At 49.9% G+C, this 20288-nt stretch overlaps 1 protein-coding gene across 2 annotated transcripts in view; it reads right to left on the bottom strand.

Annotated features, from left to right (window-relative positions):
* Positions 1 to 20288, bottom strand: part of SHROOM3 (shroom family member 3) — a 151593-nt gene that overhangs the window by 13786 nt on the left and 117519 nt on the right. The window contains exons 1-3 of one of the 2 annotated variants that reach the window (XM_086463813.1): positions 18701 to 18822; positions 8106 to 8237; positions 1778 to 5045 (exon numbers count right to left, since the gene is read on the bottom strand). In XM_086463813.1, coding sequence (XP_086319939.1) covers positions 1778 to 5045; positions 8106 to 8164 — 3327 coding nt within the window. In that variant the 5' untranslated portion in view covers positions 8165 to 8237; positions 18701 to 18822. Of the gene's footprint in view, positions 1 to 1777; positions 5046 to 8105; positions 8238 to 18700; positions 18823 to 20288 lie in introns of those variants that run through there. The other variant, XM_086463812.1, reaches the window with a different exon arrangement.

Here is a 20288-nt window from a genome sequence, read left to right on the forward strand (position 1 = left end):
CTTGCTTCCTATGGGACTAAATCCTCATTCCAGAACTGGATACAGCTATATCACTCTGGGAAACAGCAGTAAGTGTTCTCCCCTCTTCTACACTTGAACTAAGAGCCTGTGAGTAGGCCTGCAGTGCTGTTCATCGTCTGCCTCGAGTCAGCTTCCAACAGGCAGAAACTCTGGTTTGGCTGCTGAACGTACGCAAGATGAAAAATGAGCCAACAAGGGCGAAATAAAGATCTCAGGAACCACCCTGTACACCCCCTGTCCAAGAGAGTGGGCTGGGTAAAAATGAACTAGGGCTGCTCATTGTCCAACCTGTCATTGAAATAATTTTAGTGATTTTTCTCTTTCTGGATGCCTCTTTTTATTGCTACTCTGACTGTTCCGGGAGGCAGAGAAAGAGTTGCAGCTTGGCCTTCACCCTAACTCTTTTTTAAGGACTGCCCTCTTACTGAATGCAAGACTTCATGATTGGCAAGTGTTAAAGAATTGCACAGATGAGCCTCATGCCAGGCTGGTGTGGAAAAATACTGTTGATGGGATGAGACAGCAGTGGTTATGGAAATGCATTCCGGTCACTTGATATTCACAAGCTGCTTTTTTAATTCTCTCTATTTAAAAATGTAGTGTGGGATCTGAGGTCTGCTGAGGGAGGACACTTAGAATGAAGCACACAACGAGTTTGGGAGGACAGCTCCTTCCCCCACATCCCAGTTTGGCCTGTTTCTGAGACGCTGCCCAGAGCCTCCTTTACATTACTTGACACAGTACTACTGGGCCAGCAGCAAGTGCAAGAGTAGAAGGAGTCGTCCTGGATCTTAGCTGCCCTGTAAATATGTGAGACTGTTCAGGCTATTTGGAGCAAGGAGCCTGTCCACACATTTTGGTTGTTCTCTCCCTCTCCCCACGATGAATTGAGCCTGGTTGTTTCCTCCTCTCCCCCGTGGAAACGGGGCCAGGGCAGCAGACCCACCACTGCTGTAAATCCATGCGGTTCAAGCAGTTGGGGTTACCTAAATAGGTCTGAACAGATTTCAGCCAGCTGAAGAGCTGGCCTGGGCAGTTGTTCTTTAAGAAGTTAGCCTGGGTCTACTATTTACCATCATCCGAGTCAGTCAAATTCCCCACTTGTGACATCAGTGTCATGTTCCCAACCGCCAAGCAGGGGACATGGAAAGAGCGGCCAGGGTCTCCACTAAGTTTTCTCTGCAATGTTTCCCTCCAGGGCTGGAGGCAAAACATAATGGTTACTTGGCAGTGCCTCCACCGAGTGTTTCCCAGCACTGTCAGGCACAGTGGGGGCCAACCAATTCCAAGCAGCCTTTAATTCTCTACTTTGCACCAGGAAAGTGGGCTAAGGCAGAACAGCAGCAGCAACAGCGTATCCCCACCTTAATGGTACGCCCCCCCCGAAAGGTGCTCAGTGCTTCTCCAGCGATGCTGACAGATATGAACAGGACACCTCAGACAGGATGTCCAGAGCAGCAAGAACACACGCACGCTACCAGCATATGCACTGAAATCCCAGCATCTCTGACATCCCTGAAATAGCCCCAGCAGTAAGCAAGCTGAACAGAAGCAGTACCCCACCAGCAAGCATTTAAAACAGCTTCCTGGTAACTGAAACGCAATAAACTCTCTCTATCTCAACATACATTTAACTTCTCTCTAACCAACAGAGTAATTGCCATGACTGAACATCAGCCTGTCCTCTGACATCCCCCCTCATTCCCTGGTTCAGAGAGCCCTGCTTGCCCGCAAGCACGATCTTGTTTCCACATACCTGGTGTTTCTTATCCGCCGTGGGAGATGATCGGGAACGTATGTGCACAGGGACCGTCTGACTGTCGTACCTATCGAGCAAATCTTCCACAGACACCGATTTCCCGGATTTCCTGGTGGTGGAGGGTGTTTCAAAGACCTGCTCCTTCTTCCTGTAGCGAGGCTGGCCCTGCACACCCAGAGGGTCTGTCTGTGTGCCTTTGGTGAGCTCCGTTTTCGCTCTGTAATCCCAGCACCTCTCTGTTCTGGGTCGGTTTGTGACCGAGCTATCCTGGCGCCCTACCTTCTTCTCATCTCCACTCATATCGAAGCAGCCCATGAGCTCGGGAGGAAGGGTAGAAGATACCCGCCCTGTCCTGGATATCCGCTCTATGGACTCCCTCCGGCGATACAGGTTCTGGTCCTGGAGGGAATTCATGCTGGAGGCAGAGGAAAGGCTTTGGCTGTCTGGGCCACCTGCCTGTAGGTAGGAGCTGTGGGAGCGCTCCCTGAGCAGCCCGACATCTTGTGAGGATGGCCGTCTCCCTGTTTTGCGCTCGATGTAGTCGGCAAGGGCGTTCTGCTGGAGTTGCTTGAGCTCCGGCTTGGAGAGGCTGGCTGTGGAAGGAGCTTTGCTGTCCCTTTCAAAGATCTTACGCCGGTCAGCCACCGTATTCTCTGGGAAGACAAAATGGATGCTTTTCTTCTGGAAGGAGAAAGGTGATGGCTCCCCATCAGAGATGCCCACCTCATTCATCTTCTCCGGCTCTGAGTAAGACCGCTTCTTCTGCTCTGCCGTCAGCCGCTTTCGGCCCCCGATGCGCAAGACGTGCTGTGTCTTGGCGTAGTCCAGGGCGGAGAGGCTGCCTTCTGTCGGCGTGATACTGTGCCTCTCCTTCGGAGTGTGGGGAGATGCTGCCGTGCTCCTCATGCTCACATGGGCCGAGGCAGGCCTCTGGGTCATCCTCTTGGGTGCGCTCCCAAATGGGGGGCTGATGCGACGGAAGGAGGTGGCCCTCAGCACCCGGGACTGAGCATCCTTAATGCTGTTCCTGTAGGCCCTGTTAAATGGTGTGTCCAGCTGCGGCCCGTGGGCATCCGGGACGTTATCCTTCCAGAGGACCTCCTTCTCAGGCTCACCTCCCAGCTGGAACGTGCTTTTACTTCTCGGTAGCTGAGCTGCCCTTATTTGCACCTCATTTTCAGGACACAGGCTGTAGTATTCGCTGGGTCTTGCCTGCTTCACCGAAGCCACCATCTGCAGCTCTACAGGGTGCCAGTCAGCCTCTTCCAGCTTCCCGTTCCTGACGGAGGGGCTGGAGACCCTGCCTGGCTCACTGGGCAGGTGGCTGGGCTCACGGAGCTTGCTCCGCATGTCCTCCAGGCTCTGCAGAGAGCACCTCGTGCTGGAGGGCTGGCTCGTCCTGCTCGGCCCGTAGTGCTGGCCGAAGCTGGGAACGCCAGCACTCTGGGGCCGGAGAGTGCTTTGCTCTCGCTGCTCAAACTTGCTGACCTTCTCCAGCACCGAGCAGCGGGGCTTGCCAACCTCTGGTTTGCCATAGGGAAAGCTTTGGGTGCTGCTAGAGCTGAGCCGGCTCCTCCCAGAGTCAGAGGTCTTCGGGTGCTGCGGAGAAGGGGGCTCTTCGCACTTTGGCTCAGCAGCATGGAACGGAGTCATGTTCGTGCCCTCCTCCTCCTCCTCCTGCCTCGCGAAGGCCTGTGGGTCCACATCACTCCGTTGTTTGTGCCCCTGTCCCCTGTGATCCTTCTCCTCTTTACTGCTGCTGTTCAAGAAGGACAGTTTGGTGTTGCAATAACCCTCGCCTGGTTGCATCTCTTTTAGCTCGGAGCTGCTTTGCCTCCTGGAGCTCTCTGGGATGTTCTGCAAGGAGGAGAAGCCGTACTGCTTGGCCCTGCTGTGACCCCGCTGGTGGTGAGCAGCAGCATCTCTCTCGTTTATCTGTGCATTGCCATTTTTGTCCTCCTGGGATTCAGCTATCCAGTCCTCTTTGGGTTGGTAATGGATTTTTCTCTCACTAGCATCCCTCAGCTGGGGCTGTGGAGCTTGAAAACTGTGTTTGGTGGCCTGTGCAGTACTTGTGGTCTCTCGGTTGCTGTGTGCTACCTTGTAAGGGGGTAAAAAATCCTCCTTTCTCAACGTGGCCAGGCAGACTTCTGGGCTTGCTGTGCTAGGAAGTTTTTGCTGGACGAGTTTTGCTGCAGCATCATGCTTTCTCTCAGCTGCCAGGGGCTGGTAGAAGATGGTTGATCTGTTTGTAGTGCTTTGGTTTCCATTCTCGTCAAAGCCCAGGGTGCTGCTGGTTACGGCCTTGTCGTAAGAGACTGGAAGAGGCGGAGAGTACCCACTTTCTTTGGCCAGAGCTGGATAAAGCATCCCGTTATTGCTTGCAGAAGGCTGGGGCACCTGGGCGTAGTGCGGCTCTGGAGAAGGTACTGGGTAGACACCAGTAGGCAGCAGGGGCTGCCCTGGCTGGGCTGGCTGGGAATAGCTCTGCTTGGGCTTCATGGTGGGGCTGCTCTCTGGACTCTTCTCCACCACGGTGTGCAGATGCCCTTCTCCAAAGGGGGTTTTCAGCAGCGGCCCCTGGGATAGAGTGCTGACAAGCAGAGGCCAGGCCCCTTTTGGCTGGGGTCGACCAGGCTTGTTTAGATCAAGACCAGCACATGAGCTGGGCCTCTCGTGATGCCTGATGGCTGCGTAGCTGTCGCTGCGAGTGGGAGGCAAGGGAGGTCCCTTGGGGAGCTGGCTCTTGCTGTCCGAGGAGCCCTGGCCTGGCTGCGCCCAGGAGGGAGCTGTGTGGTGCCGGCTGAAGCCGTAGAGCCTGCCGTGGCCGCGACCGTCCAGTGAGGCCCGGGCCTCACAGCTCGGAAGCAAGGCGGAGGACTTCACCTCATACTCCTCGGAGATCCCTCGCTGAGCGTCATAGACTGTCTTGACGTACCTGATGTCAGCTTGCCTCATCCCCTCCTGCAGGCCGCCTCGGGACTGCACGCTGTCCATGGAGCAGGAGTGCTCCTTGCTGAAAGGAGGAGCCGGATACTCAGGGATGCTAGAGTTGGTGGAGAAGGAGCTGTAGGCAGAGTCCCTCTTGCTGTGGAGGTGGGAGAGCTGGTCGATACTGTTGGTGGATTTGGCCGGGGACAGGTGACAAGGGTGGTAGCCAGGGGAGGAGTGGTCCAAGCTCTCCATGCTGCCCCGGGAACTGTACTGGTCAGGACTTCTCCTCAGATAGCCATGCTCATAGCCAGAGAGATCGCTGGTTGAGGAGCTGGAGAAGAGCGAGAGAAGAGTAAAAACCCACTGTCAGCAGAGGAGAGGCACAACAACTTATAAGTGAGCTCAGAAGCAAGATGTTTAGTTTTGAGAAGTGCAGATGAAAACCCATATTTGGGCCTTACTCCATCCCCTGTTTGCAGTCATCCCAGTTCACAAAGAGGAACTGTTTGACATTGCAACACATGGCTCTTATTTACCACAGAAGGGTGGGAGGGAAATACAGACAGAAAGACAGTGCGTCTCTGGAGCCAGGGAAGATCAACCCCACCCATCAAACCTATCCAAAGCACTTGGAAAGCCGAATGAGCGCAGACGCCACTGAGGAGGAGGAAAGGAGCACGAGAAGTGTTCTGGGGGGGAAACTAATCTCTGTCTTCTTTTCCCCATTTATTCTATGATGATGATTCCCATTTCATTTCTTTTTATGGAGATGAAGGCTATGCCCTGGCAGGCTTCCTGGAAATTCAGCTGTCCCAAGGATAGTTTGTTTGCTGCGAGAAAACTAAACTGACAAGACAGAGAAGAGATGCATGCGTTTGTGCATAGAGGCAAGTGGGGGTGCAACAACAGAAACAGTTTGAGAATGCCCCAGGAAGTCTTCAGAGCCGCCTCCTCATGTAGCTCAGCAGGTGCAGGTACGCCTTGGTACCTGCTCCGAAACACACACGTGTGTCGAAAGAGGACTCGGAGCCACCAGAGTTGTGTTCAAAAGGAAGGATATTCAGAGATCTTTCTATCAGTGGGAAGGAAGCTCCTTGTGCTGGCCACAGTTCTTTTAATGCCTCACAAGGGGATATCACAAATTTATGTGGAGTTTCCCCTGGCTCATCTCTCCTTCCAGATTCAAGCAAATACACTGAGGACTGAGGAGCATAGCCTGAAGATTTCACTTTTCTTCCCTCCCCAGCTCCCTTCCCTTCATTATCTCTTTCTCTAGTTCCCTGTGCAGTTAACTACATGCGGTGCCCTGGCAAAGCCACAGGAAAGCACCAGGAAAGGAAACACTGCTGTCCCACGCAAAGGGCTGCAGGGCAAGGCTCAGGGCTGGAAGCAGGAATGGAGAGGAGCCACGGTCTGCCAGGGTGCAAGCTGCAGCCTCAACTGGCACAGGGAAAGGCAACCTCCATTTCTGTGTGCTTTTCTCCACTGGGATAACAAAACCAAACCTGCTCCATGCAGCGGGGGAGCTGGGGATGCACAGCAGCCCTGGAAATCAAGGAGGTAGCAGGTGTGTTTGTAGCCTCCTCCCTAACAAGTGTCTGCCGAAGAGCCTAAAGCTTCCTCCAGATCATATCCCAGCCGCAGTTACTTCCACCCTGCTGGATTAACACCAACAAGCCCAAAGGGCAGACAGGGGGGAGAAGGCTGCTAAGGACGAGGAAAGGCAGCAGGAAGCCTGCCCGCAAGGGGAAAAAGCAGCAGCTCTGCAGAGAGATGTCAGGAACACAGAGACAGGGAGAAAGAGATATGGCAAATCTCAGGATACAGCTGGTTTACCCATTTAAATGCACCACTATATTTTAGTTCAAATAAGTATCCCCGTGGCAATGCCCAGCGTAGCCCTGGCCGGCTGGCCACTAGATGTTCCCCGTGCTCCTCTTCAAGCACTCAGGAGACACAGTTATGCTGCCAAAGGCTCTGCCAGGAGCTGCGGCTGGGAAGCAAAGCCGCTCGGTGGGAAATGAATATGTTACAGCACGATCTGTGCTGAAGGCCAGAGATGAACATACATTTTTTTCTGCAACCATCTCCTCACTTTTTTTAATGTTCTGTTTTCTTTTTCCTCCCCTCTGCCAAGGCTCAGTGTTGCCTGTAGACGAAATGATTAAATCCCAGTGGCTATAAGGACAGTTTCCTGCTCCTGAAACCCTCCTGCCTTTCCAGGGAAAATCCTCCAAGGGCAGAATTTAAACTTGTCCCCCCCTCAAGCTGCCCCAAGGCTTACCAACAAGCACCTTTTGAGGCTGCTTAGGGCAGCTGAGGGCTATGTCTGCCCCAGGCAGCTCTCCTCTTCCTACTCACCGCACCACATGGCCTCACAGAAATAGCCCAAACTCGCTGGGACCGCATCACTGCTTCCAGTCTGCCTCGGCCACGGTCCATGGCCAAAACCTCATACCACCTTCTTTGAACAGCGCAAAGGTTACTAGTCTAGTCTTTTGGGCAGTGATAACCACTGCACCACCTTCTTAGAGAAACAGCCATGCACATACAGTTATGATAAAGCTGACGCCTGCAGAAAGCAGTTGCCAAAACCAGGAAATCCCTCGCTGAACTTCTCACCCTGGGAGTATCGTCCGTGATGCACTACTGTCGGCTGCTCCTGAGAGCAGCTCAGTTATGCTGACAGGCACGGTTTCCCTGCTACCTACACCCTCTTCTTCCTTTTTTTTTTTTTTAATGGGCTAATTTTGCCTTTGGATTTCTTTTCCTTTGCTGGGGAAATGACCGTGCTGCATTTTCACATGGGGGCAGTCTGCAGGATGCAGAGCAGGACTCCAGCTCCTGCGTTACGATCCACAGAAAGCTGCATTCATGTCCTGACAGTGGGCTCCCATCTTGGCGGGAAGGGGGATTTTTAAAGCAATTAATTTCCTAGCTGTTAATTACCTCACAGAGCACTTAATGGAGGAAAACATGGCCACTTCATCTGGGTAGCCAAACAGAAACCGAAGCCTTCCTGACTCTAATCCTAACGCTGGCTGTTTGTAAACCTGTCCAGCTGTATGGAGGCTACTGTTAACATTTTTCCATCATGTCTTTGTTCCCTTCCTTCGCTCCTGCGCTCTAGATTTAGGCCCTGATCTTGTAGTCAGTACCATCAAGACACATCCTTGGGCATGAGGCAGAGTGTCCCCGAAGCCAGCATGACACTGGAAACAAGGAAGGACATAAGACTGGGCGACTAGTTTAGAGGCATGCTAGCTTGGGAGCCTGATTTCTATACCTGTGGGAGGTATGTGAAGACAGGCCAAATGACACTAAACTAAAAATGCAAACTGCTTTACATCTCTGCCTACGCAGCACAGGACCACAGCTGTGTAGTGCTTACCTGGAGTGGTAGGACTGATGCCAAGGGGTGCCAAGCGTACCCTGAGATATTTGCATCATGCTGGGATCGGGTTGGTTCTCTGCAAGTTTCGTTGAATGCCAGGAGTGAGGTCGGCCTGGAGTTTCACTCCGCCTAGGTAAAAGCAGGAAGATTTTGCACATCAACAATAGTCCAGCTCTTCCAAGGAAGATAAATGTGAAGGAACACCAACAGCCACACTTAAAATTGCTCAGCTTACCTCAGTTTCACTGCTATGTTCTTGTCCCTTCCAAGTGAATCAAGCAGCAATCACACACCGTTCCTGACATTCACACAACACACTCCCCCTCATATTTGCACGGCAACAGGCATGGGCAGACAAGCGGGTTATCACTGAATGCGGGGGGTCTTCCCCTCTACCTCCCAGGCAGAAGCCTTACCCCTCGGGGACGACCCTGGGGGCCCATTCACAGGGATCAGTTTACAGGCTGGGCTGCATGTGGACTCCCACACGATGCACCAAGCAGGGCGGCTGCATGTGATTCTTAGGGATGCTGAAGGAGCACTTCTCTTAAAAGGTTCCCTTCATTTTAAAGTGATGGCTGGCAAAGACATCTAAAGAATCAAATACTGTGAGGGGGTGGAAGCCCGCACAATGCTGTTTTGATCTCTGCTCAGTGCTGATAAAAATGCAGGAAGAGATGTGACAACCAAGTGCCAGCAATGTATGTCCTTCGCATCCCCCAGGGCCTTGCAGCGGGCCAGCTGTCCCCCTGCAGCATGCGAGTCTGGGTGCACCCCCAGGCACGGCACGGCTGGCTTTCGGTTGCTGGCCTTCAGTTGCTTCAGTCACCAGTGCTAAGGAAGGCCTCCCTCAGCTCTTGAGAGAAAAAAAACCCACCCGACAACTTTATTTAAAGCACATAATGGTGCAATGGAAAGTCAAAGCAGGGGATTAGCAATGAAGTACACTGAACAAGACTCTCCTTCGCCCCAGCCTTTGGGCTTGTCCTTAATCCTCCTTCTGCTTTCCATGGAGAATCTCTCCCCCTGCTCTAGCACTCATCTCTCTGCAGTTTCTCACTCTTCCTGTGAGAATGAGGAGCAGCACTGGACCTGTGTACCACTGACGCCCCAAATGTGAGCCTGCAGGACAACCCTGACTACCTATACAGCACAAATGCAAGAAGAGGATAGGACGCATATTTTAAGTCTTTGTTTCACTAAAAATTTCACAGTACAGCATGTCCTAAGCAAGTCAGTAAATAGGTTAAAATGCCCTCTGCAGATGTAAACCATACGCCAAAAGAGGACTCTCTTAGTACTGCCTAAGATTGTGAAAAGAAACAACATAGGAAAATGTACAAAGTAAAAAAAATGGTTGTTAGGGTCAGATCCTTCACTAGCATGAGTTAAAGTTGGCACTCACTGGTGATGTTCTATAACATGGAAAAGCATTGGCAGAAAGTGAGAGGTTGAACCACTTCACCAGTCACTTTTCCATACAGATTTCAGAAGCACAGGTCGTCCTCTCATCAGCCAGAAGAAAGAAAAAGGGACATTCTTTTCCTTTTAACATTTGTTGTGACAGGCTTGTCTTAAGGGAAGCTGAACTGGAGGTTTACAGAGGGCGAGCTGAACTGGGCACCGTTTTATCATTACATGTGTAGGTGTGTTTAAAACAAAGCTCTTTTGTTAAGCTCCTTGCCCAGAGAAACAAGGAAGCTCAACACTGCCGGATGGGAAATGACAACCCTGTTCATTAAGAACAACCCGCATCCTTGCCTTTTCCGTTGCAGAGATTTAAAGACTCTCTTTGTACTTTTGAGTACTATGATCCCTCAGCGTTATTTTTTGCTCAGGAAAGCACACTGAATGATGGCAAGCAAAGCACGTTATCCCTTGATTTGATCAGTAAAAAGCTGCAAGGGAGCCGCATAGCCCATCTTCTGAGCTGCAAGCATTCTGAACCCTTTTGGTCAATATCCTTGTAGTAGTACAACACCTGGACAGCGAAGCTGTGAATTTAAGTCAGAAGACATGCTGCACCAGCAGCTCAGCGCAGGATAACCTTGCACTGTTTCCACACCTACCTGATCCTGGAAATGTGGATTAAGGGTAACCGAATCTTAGCCAAGCTTAAGCCAAGAGAGGAAGCGCTGCGGTACACATGATCTCCAGCTCATGTTGCAGACACATGCAGGTGATCTCCAAGGAGGCGGCAGGATGGAAGTATGGAGGGTCTCTATGCACACACGTGCACCAGAAGGCAGGGAACAGGGGGCCTGATTCAGTCTCCACTGAATCAACCAAAAGACCTTCCTTGAGACGGAGCTCTGAGGCTGTAACAGAAAGGCACGGCTCATGCTGCCAGTGCCTGTGTGTGGGCATTCAGGGAACATCAAGAAGGTCCAATCTTCAGCCTTTTGTAACACCTGAAAATAGCACCTTGCTTCACCCTACTTCCTTAAGCTTAGTATATAACGATTATTGCCTAATTAGGGAAAAGGACTGAAATGGGCATGCAACACAACAGTGAGCACCACAGTGTCTAAAGGATGACAGCTATCTTGTGTTACAGATGGAGGGTAAGCTGAACATGGCTAATCTCCCAGTTTTGCAACAGCTTTTGGTTACATTTGCTTTACTGCAGAGCACAACTTTGAGGAAGCAATAAAGAGCAGTGCAAGATTAAACTCTTTTTGGCAAGTGGAGTGGAACTGGTTTTGTAAAGCCCACAACGTCAGATCCTGATTCATCCTGGACAAACTGGCTGAGTGATAAAACTTGCAAATGCAGGAGCTAATTCCTAACTTGAGTGAAGACAAAGAAATCATTAGATCTAACTGGTACAAATTTGGTGTAGCCCTGTCTCCTCCAACAAAACCAGGAGCAACAGCTGACACTTTGTTCCAGGAGGCTGTAGGATTTCAAATGCAGGAGTGTCATATAATCATAATAATAACACTGCCATCATGACCTTATCCCCTTTATACTAGTTCCTCGAGGGCTGCATCTGTACCATACTTGTGAAAGCAGCTGGATAATCTTATTACTAAAAAATTCTCCACTTCAGATAATGGAGAACGTGATCCTTCTGTCGTGAATGCCAAGGCTGGAAAAGAAACTCCCAGTTCCTCATCGACACCTTCAGTGATCAGATAACCTGGGTATCCAGGTCAGGTTGGCATCACGACAAATGCCTTGGACCGAAGATACCTGGAGAAGTCAGTGGACCTTGATGCAATGCTGGCATCTAAACAGGCTCCACGGCAGCTGTAACACCGATTACGTACCAGATACTGCCAAATTCACACTGTAAATTGGAAAACTAAAGGGAAAAGAATAGTCTTTAATCTTGTCCAGTTGCTGTTATCTGGGTGCTCCTTGCTGCTACACTAGTCACAGCATTTTCACACAGAAAGGTGACCGGCACTTTAGCAGTCTCCTCTAACGCCATCTGGCAAAGGCTTGACGCAGTCTGGGCTGCAAGGACCACTGACATTTCTGAGGCCCTTTACTGTTCATAGCTCTGTAGCTCTCTCTTATTAGGAAGAGCTGAGTGTGTTCTTCTCTGTAATCTCTGTAGATTATTTTTATGCTTTGTATGCAAAACAGTACTAGAACTTTATAAAGATACCTTGGCACTAACTCTACAAATGAATCAGCATCTAAACAACAGCCGTCTGAAGCTTTCTTCACAGTATAACTGAAAGGTTGATTTATCTTTTTCCCAAGGTTACAAACTAAAACCATACAGAACAATGTATTCAGTCGCATTTCTGTTCTTTACATGCTGTTCCTCACCAGCGCCAGAGCACACGCACAACCTAAGCGCTTTGCAATTCAAATGTACTCCAGCCCAGCGTCCTCCAAGAGTGCACAGACACTTCTGTGTAAAAAGGCCCACCTTGAACCGAAGCAAACAACCTACCTTCTTCAAACTGCCATCTTCATTTTTTCCTACATTTGCCTTGAAAAGCTGCCATTTTCCTAAACCTCCAAGTGGAGTAGTTTTCGGGGGAAAAAGAAAAAAAGAAAAAGAGAAAAAGATGTTCAAATAACCCCTGTAGACTCCTGTGCTCCAGGCTTTGGACAGCAGCCTCCAGGTTGCCAGGATCCAGCGGCACCCTTTGGCTGAGGCGGAGGAGCAGAGCAATACAGCAATACCGTGACAACAAGAACGGCAGGTGGACGACTGTCGTAACACCCGATTTATGGGACTCGTTTCTATGTTGGGATGAGAAGCAGGATGGAAGCAATTCCCTCCTCTCACATGCCATATCCTGGTCTTTCATGGAGCAGGATCCTGGGGCACATCACGGGACGCACTTGCTGTGCAGATGAGACATAGCACGAGAGTATCAATGCGAGCTGTTGAAGCTAGGAGAGAAGGATTTCACAAGGAAAGTACCTTCTCTTGGAACACACAGACTAAATTTTATCCTTGCGGACAATAACAGGATGTAACTCAGCCTTTTAGAGAGCTAATGAGTGAAAGCCAGGGAGGGGATATTGTGGCTGATCAATTAGCAACTTGGAGCCATCGATGCACAATTAAACTGACCTATTTCTACCGCAACATGCCCACAGAGCTTGCGGGGAGTTAAGTTTTCATCAGTCTCATGTCTGGCAAACACATCATCCAAGATGGCTGAATAAAGACCATTTGTGAACAATTCTTCTTCTACCACTGACCTTGTGCTCATTTTTTTCTCTGTCCCAGCAAGTTTCAAAATCCTCAGCAGAGACGAGCAATGCTGAATATAAAGGCAGCAAAACCTTCCAAGAAAAGCATCTCTCCCCAAAGAGCAGAATCCACCTGCAGATCCAGGCAGGAGCAGTGGTCACTGAGACACATTCTCCATGACCTGCAGGGATGGCTTTGATGAGCTGCTGGTGTTAACGTGACCAGGAAAGATGGGAAGACATAGAGAAGAGACCTAAGGCCAAGAGGGTCACTCTGTGCCACCGCAGACAACTGCAATGCCTGTGGATGTGCTTTCCCCCAGCAGCCGTGTAGCCCAGTGGCTGTGTGGGAGGTTGCTGGAGCTGGAATGGATAGCCATGGCTCGGCCCATTCACCCAGGAAGGTGAGAGGGGATGAGGGCCCTGCAGTGGAGACCGTCCTCCTGTAGAAGAGAAGAAAGATTTGGACACAAGTGCAAAGCTTGTGCCTCCCTGGTCCGATCCCAGGCACCAAGTCACAAAAGAGAAAGCCAAGAAGGCAGCTGCCCATCCTTACGACATCATCCTTGCAGTAATTAAGATTTCAAGGTAGCGATATTTCTAAACTAACAAAAATCATGTGGCAGAGGCAGCATGTCCTGAGCAGCACCCTGCCGCACAGTGCAGTAGGCTCTTTCTATATGGAGAGATCCTGATCACAGCAAGTCACGTGTACCCTCCCAGGGCGAGCGTGTACCTGCTCCAACAGAGAGCACAAACAATGGTCTGAATTTTCACCGGACCTGTCTCCAAGATGGCCGCATCTAAAAGGAGTGCTGGCATAACAAGGATACACTCTACAGACATCCTAGCGTGCTGCTGCAGTCCCTAGGCCCAGCTATTAAGCAGGAGATGAAGAAAAACTAAAGCACTCAGAAGCCTATTAGGATTTCGACAGAGCGAGACCACAATCTACTCAAAGCAGTGTCGCTCTTAATTAAGGTTCAGTCATGGTTCTAAAAATAAGCATACAGACAAGGCCAATTAGAAAGAAGTCGGACCATAATGGCATCGGCTTGATGTGTCTTTCACTGGATGTCTCTGTTTAGGCTCACAGACCCCTTCTGGTAAATTCTGGGGCGGGGGAGATCTGGAGTGAGCTCTGTCCCTTCACAGTTTTGACTAAAAAGAAGGAAGGTTTGTTATGAAGACCTGAAGCATATGAAATGGTATTTCATGGATCTTGGGCAAGAGTGTTTCCTCACCTGTAAAGGAAAGGAAGAGTCACATCCCCCACCCCTCTTTATGCTCAGATTAAAACTTTCCCTAAGTAAAAAAACACACTGAAAAACCCCTCACTTCAGAACACTTAGCTGAAACAGGTGAGTATTCTCATACCAGGACATAACCTTCTTCTCCACAATATGTTAATCTCTGCAGCTTCTAAAGGACAACTCCGCACCCAGAGAATCCCTTCAAAGTATCTCACAGTTTTTAGCAGTCTCAGTCTTAAATGAAAAAAAAAGTAAAATCCTTGAGAAAAATCACCCCAGATGAGTTCAAGGCTCTACCCCAGACCAGTCCGGCCTCATTTCTCTCTCCGGCCCCTCGCCCAGCAGCACAGGCAGATGTTGTGCCTGCGTGTTGTTTCCAGTTGACGTGTCAGACGCTATTTGTTTTTTCCCTTTGACAAACATCACTTGGGATGCCTGGGTTGCATCAGACCAGGCCCCCAGTGCCTCGTCAGAACTGGGAGACAGATACTGAGCTCCACGACAACCACGTATGTGGATGTATGTATAGATTTCTTCTACTGTTCAACTACGCATGCAGGAAACAGCCTTCCACCTCTTCTCCCCCCGACACCAAAAGCCGGCAGAGAAAAACAATGCAGAAAGATTGTGGACAGGGATGACCTAGGGCACAGCCATGTTCATTATGCTGCCTCTAGTAAAGGTGTGGATGGTCGAGGATATATGAAGGCATTAAGTGCTGCAGCAAAATTTGCCAGTTTGCAGGAGACCAAAGATCGCTTTTCTTGAAAGAAATGCTTTCCGCCCTAGGCTGCAGAAGGAAGTGCTGGGAAGTGCTCAGAGGTGATGGCAGCTGTGAGCAACAGTGGCTCCTTAGTTGAACTTAGGAACAGTCAAACATTGTAATTAATGATATTGGTCTTGCGTGTCACACCTCTGTGTTATCACATTTCTGTGGTAACCCCCAAGCTGTCTTATCCAAGAAAAGGGCATTTATCCATCTTCCAGAAAAGGAAACAAAGGCCTCGAGAGATGAAGTGACTTACATGAAACCTCCCAACAGGCCTACCGCAGAGTGCAGTGGTAGGAACTGGGCTGTGCACTGCTGCGTCATTTTCCCTTCGCCCAAGCGTACGTCTGTCTGACAGGCAATATTTAGATTGAGGACTTCTCCCTACACATAGAAAGGGTCCCACTGACATTCCCTGACACTAACCAGACAACAGGCTTGAATAGGCTTTGGTTATTAGTGTGAGAGGTGATGTATACAAGCTTCCTTCTTGTCGATTACTGGATTCAAGGACTTTGTCCTTCTGGGATCTCCTGACAGCTTTTTTTTTTTAAAGAAAGCATTACCCAGCAACACAGTAAGTATGATTTAAATTGCAAAATAAAGAGTATTTCAGATCTTTATTTTGAGAAAGTACTTCCTGCCATGATAGTCCCATCTGTGCTGTTCACACAGGACTGTGGCTTAGACATGTGGAAGCCAAGGCAGCCTCCTGCCTGGTACTTAGAGCATGTGTAGGCTAGAATGAGGAGCTGGTGAGCACTGGATTAAACACCGCCTGCAACTTTCCTCTTCTTGCTACAATTTTATTCTGCTTCCTTCGCTGAAGAAAGAGGCAGAAAGAACAGGCATGGAAAAGAGACAGCTGACTGACTTACAGTCTTTGAGAAGGACCCTATTATCTACTGTCTTCTCCAGGCATTCACATCATCTCTCAGAGCACGGGCAGGAAATCTCAGCAGCCAGACTCTACAGTGACTTCCCCTGCCCGTGGCTTTGCAGGAGTCACAGAGCTGCACTGATTTATCCGTATTGACGAATTGGGCCAACGGGCTTAATTCAAATAATTTTTCCTCATTCTTCTCCAGTCAGTAAATTAGTTAAAAAGACAGAAAAACAAGCATTGCTTAGATTCTTCTGCACCCTGATATCAAACACACAGCAACTTGCAACACGAGAGACCTAGAAACAATGGAAGGAATGTGTTTTCCTAGTCTCGTTCAGTGCTTAGGAGGAACTCGGTGGCTGGCAGCAGAAACGCTGCCCTGTGAGCCTGATTATCCAAATGTAACGTGGACAATGAGTCACGGCAGGTAACCAAGGGGATTTTCAGGGCAAGCATTTCAGACAGTAGCTGGGTTCTCCTCCGAGTTACAGGGCTACAAATGCTAATAAACTCAACACCAAAATGCTAATGTAGAAATGACAAATGGGAGAGAAGAAGGTCCTTTAGATGCATGTGCTGAATGTATATACGTATATACATACATTCGTGTGTGCGTGCGGGGGGGGAATCTGTTCATAAACTGACTGCTTGCTGAGGTAAAAACCAAGGCAAATGGTACCAAGGGAAGTTTTAAACTTTTAGCTAGTTAGGTGAACTCATGATTTACTCCTAGCTGGGAAGCCACCTTCCCACTGTTCCTGCACGGAGCGGGTGGGATAGGTGGCCATCCTCAAGTACATTACTGGGACTTACACCAGTGGGGCAAGTGATGTAGCAAACCTACAGTGATCTCACCCAATTCAAGCCACAGAATGGCTAACAAACCTGTCCTCTCCCTCAGGGAAACTTTTAATCACATTGGTAATAACTATTCTTCTGGTGAAAGACACCCCTGCATCTGGATTTCTAGACCCAATTCTTCCTTCCCTCCTTCTCATCTCAGATGGCCCATTACTGACAGGTAGAGCTGCAGTAACGTGGCTGCATGGGCTGGCAACACCACCCTGCCCTTGTTTATTTTGTGCAGCAGAGGAAATGAGGCAAGTCTCAGTGCGCAGTCGCCGAGCGTACGCTCGGGAGGGTGACCTGCAGACTAGTGCTGCGCTGCTGCTTTCCACAGATGCTAACTGCAACACCTGAGAAACTGGCCCTGAGCTCTGGATTTCCCCTTTGACTAAGGACGCTCATTCATCACCCCAAATTTCAGAAACCGATCGGGACTGCTGACAGCCCGCTGCCTTCATCGCCTAGGGCGAGTCTGTGGAAAGTAAACAAGCAGGGGAACTGTACCCGGTGCTACAGCCAAAGCAAAGGCTGCTGAGTCTGAAATACCCTCCCACACTCAAATTCTTATACATTAAAGCAACTTCCTGTTTGCAACCAAAGCTTCAGCCCGAGTTAAACTCAGATACGCAGACACAGCCTCTGACACTGCCGGAAAAGTAAGCAAAACATTGGCTCTGTATCCAAAGACAAATTAATCCAAGTTAAAATGCTAAACTTTGGAGCTTCTCCAAAGATCTGCTACTAGATTGACAAGCAAGTGGAATTTACAGAGGGCATATGCTGAACAACTCAATGCTATAGGAAGGAGGTGGATGTATGGGAGCTCCTTTCCCAAATTTGCTGCGGGTCACATACCTCAGGAATGGCAGAGTCCCACACCCCAGTCAGAGATAAATCTCTCCCTGATAAAACTGGCTTGAGGAGAGATCTCAGCCTCTAAAATCTGCTCCATCCACGAGAGAAATAATTTATGGTGCAAACCCTCATCTGGAGGAAAGCAATACAAATTTAGTGAGGTTACACACACGAACACTGGCGGAAGAGTTGAGCCCTTCCTCCTCCTTTTGCAGCCACCCAGGCTGCGCAGGATCAACATCCGTAACCGTCTGTCGTGGCTAAAAGCTGGAGCAGCTCCACTAAGGTCAGTGAGTTTGCTCCAGAAGGGCATCCTTGCTGATAGGATCAGAATGTGACTTCACATGTCGCATGCATTCCCTTCTCAGCTGCTCACCAACAGGCGCTGGGCCACATTTCCTCCAGCTACAGGAAATCAGTGTAGGTTCTTGACTTCAAGTCAGTCAAGGTCTGGCCTGCATGCAGTGTTGCCAAGAGAAGTCACTGCTTTGACTTCACGGTGCAAATCTCAGAAGACTGAGACACAAAAATCTATGAGGTCATCCAGATTACCATCTGGCTGATGTAAGAGACTCTTCTGATGCCAACAAAAGCTTTGCCTGAGTAAATGCTGTAGGATTTGGTCCTAAACTGCATGGACAAAGGAAGGAAACCAGGCTCTGCCACAACACTGGCTGATCCAGAGCGATTCAGGAAACCGACTTCTGAAGACATTTAATCATTTAAGAATGCAGACAGGCACTCAGCAGGGTTGTCATGAATGCCAAACTCCCACTGAAAGTCACAGACTCAGGAGAAGCCAGGTGATTTCAGAAAGCCGGTCACCTCAAGCTGGTGAGCCACAGCGGGCTTACACCACTTCTGTGGAGATATTTTGGTCCAGCATCCCTGATGACCTTTACCACCACTGACAAAAGGAGAGGAGAAAGGACACTTCTTCCAGGACTCCTTCTCCATGAGCCACCCTCAGGCACACTAGCATCCAAAGCAGTACTTGCTGTACACCCGGACCTATGTAGATGTTACTAACATCCAGCAACGTTGATGCTTGACTCAAGGCCCAAAAGGTGATTTCCTTTCCCTGGCACCGTGCTGAAGGCAAGGAAGCCTTGGGAAAAGGTGGGCGTGAGGTTAAGAAACTGCCCTGGACCTCTTCACCGCCTAACGCCGCAGAAGCTGGGGATTCACGCCGCTCCACTCCAGCACTACTGCTGCCCTCGCTCCCACAAGAGGGAAGCGGAGTTTACCGGCCGCTTTCCAAGAACAGCGGCCACAAAACACACACAGCAGACAGGGACACAGATACAGGCATTCTCACCTGGCCTTCAGCTGTAACTTAACTCCTCCCGACCACGTGGTTTTGCCGGGCTGGAAGTCAGTGGTCACGCAGTCCGGACTGAGTGGGTGGGGAGACAGGCTGGTGCATCCCTTCACTGCATGTGTGTCCCTGTCAAAAGAAACCAAGGCCATGTAAACATTGACACACACAAAACTCAGCTCTTGCATCCTACGTTTAATAAGGATTTTAGGAAAGAAGGCAATACACAGATCTAGGGAGAAAGGCAGGAGTATCAGCCTAGTTTTTAAAAAGTGCAAAGAAAATTTCAGAGAAAGCCCCGTGTATCCCTTTTCTTCTCTACGTCAATTGCCCAGGCAGGCTGTAAGAGTGAGATTTTGCTCTCCTTTATACCTAGGCAGTGCTCAGCCCCTGCGGGTGCCCCTCACAACCGTTTTGCAGGAGCTGCACAATAACACAGCGCTGCTTCTCGGCACACAGGAGTGAGATCGGCTGCAGCATCCATGGCACAAAACACACTATCCTGCACCTGCATTTTGGGCCTCGAAATCCCTGAGCGTGGAGTTGAGGGCTTCCACTGTGGGATATGCCCTTTCCACACATAACCACCTTACAAGAGCTCAGGGCATGCTCTGAACACACAAGAGAAAAGCTAAGAGAAAGGTCCACACAGTGAAAGCAAGAAAAGAGAAGCCTATCCTCCCCTCTACTGATATTTCCAGAAAGTTAGCAAACAAATATTTACCCCACTTCATCACACGCATGCAGCAGTCACACAAACATCGTGTAACCATCACTTCAGCTCCTTCCTTCCCCCAGGCACAGGGAGAGCCTGAAACGATCCAGTATTCCCACTTGTTCCCATTTCTAGCACTGAAACGCGGGAGAGATTTGAAATTTCTGCTTGCTCAAGGAACCCCCCGGCTGAATAAAAGGACGCCCTCCGCGCCTCCCTCGGCCAGCCGCAGCAGGCCCTGGCCCGAGGTGCGCTGTAATTGCCTCTTGTTGTCTGCTTAGCAGGCTGCAGGCTGAGCGCACATGCCGGCATCTGGGGCTTTGGATAGCTGAGATGGCTTGGATGCCATTCCGGTGAGAGGCCAGCCGTCTTTGTGTCCGGCTCGGTCCTCCCCCACGCTCCCTCCCCAAGCCCCCACGTGCCAGGCAGGAATGTTAAGCCTCACATTGCGGATGAGATATACCAGGGAAGCGCAGCAACACTTTCACCCAGATTAGGGAAAGCGACTGGTCCGGAACGGCCTTTTTTGCTTGCCCTGCTTATCTTCATCCAAATTTTACCCCAAATCCCGTCATAGCTGCCTTTTCTTTCCATGTGCCAAATCCCGTTCTGCTTTGTCTCTGCCACCCCGCTCCTCTGAGATGATGTCAAGCCTCTCATCGAACTAGAAAAATCCCCCTCCCTGCTCCTGTACCAACCTTGCTAGAGCACAACCTCCTTTACTGCAGCCCTGTGAAGTGCCAATGCTGTTAACTGCTCCAATTCTCTTTGCTTACCAAGTTTACCGTGGAAAATTTCTAATTTTTAGAGATTTCACTGCAAGACAGAGAGAAGACAGAAGGCCTGCTACAGATGAGGATTTAAAAGACTGTA

Source organism: Leptosomus discolor, chromosome 4 (genome assembly GCF_034619465.1).
Source record: "Leptosomus discolor isolate bLepDis1 chromosome 4, bLepDis1.hap2, whole genome shotgun sequence".
Taxonomy (NCBI): domain Eukaryota; kingdom Metazoa; phylum Chordata; class Aves; order Leptosomiformes; family Leptosomidae; genus Leptosomus; species Leptosomus discolor.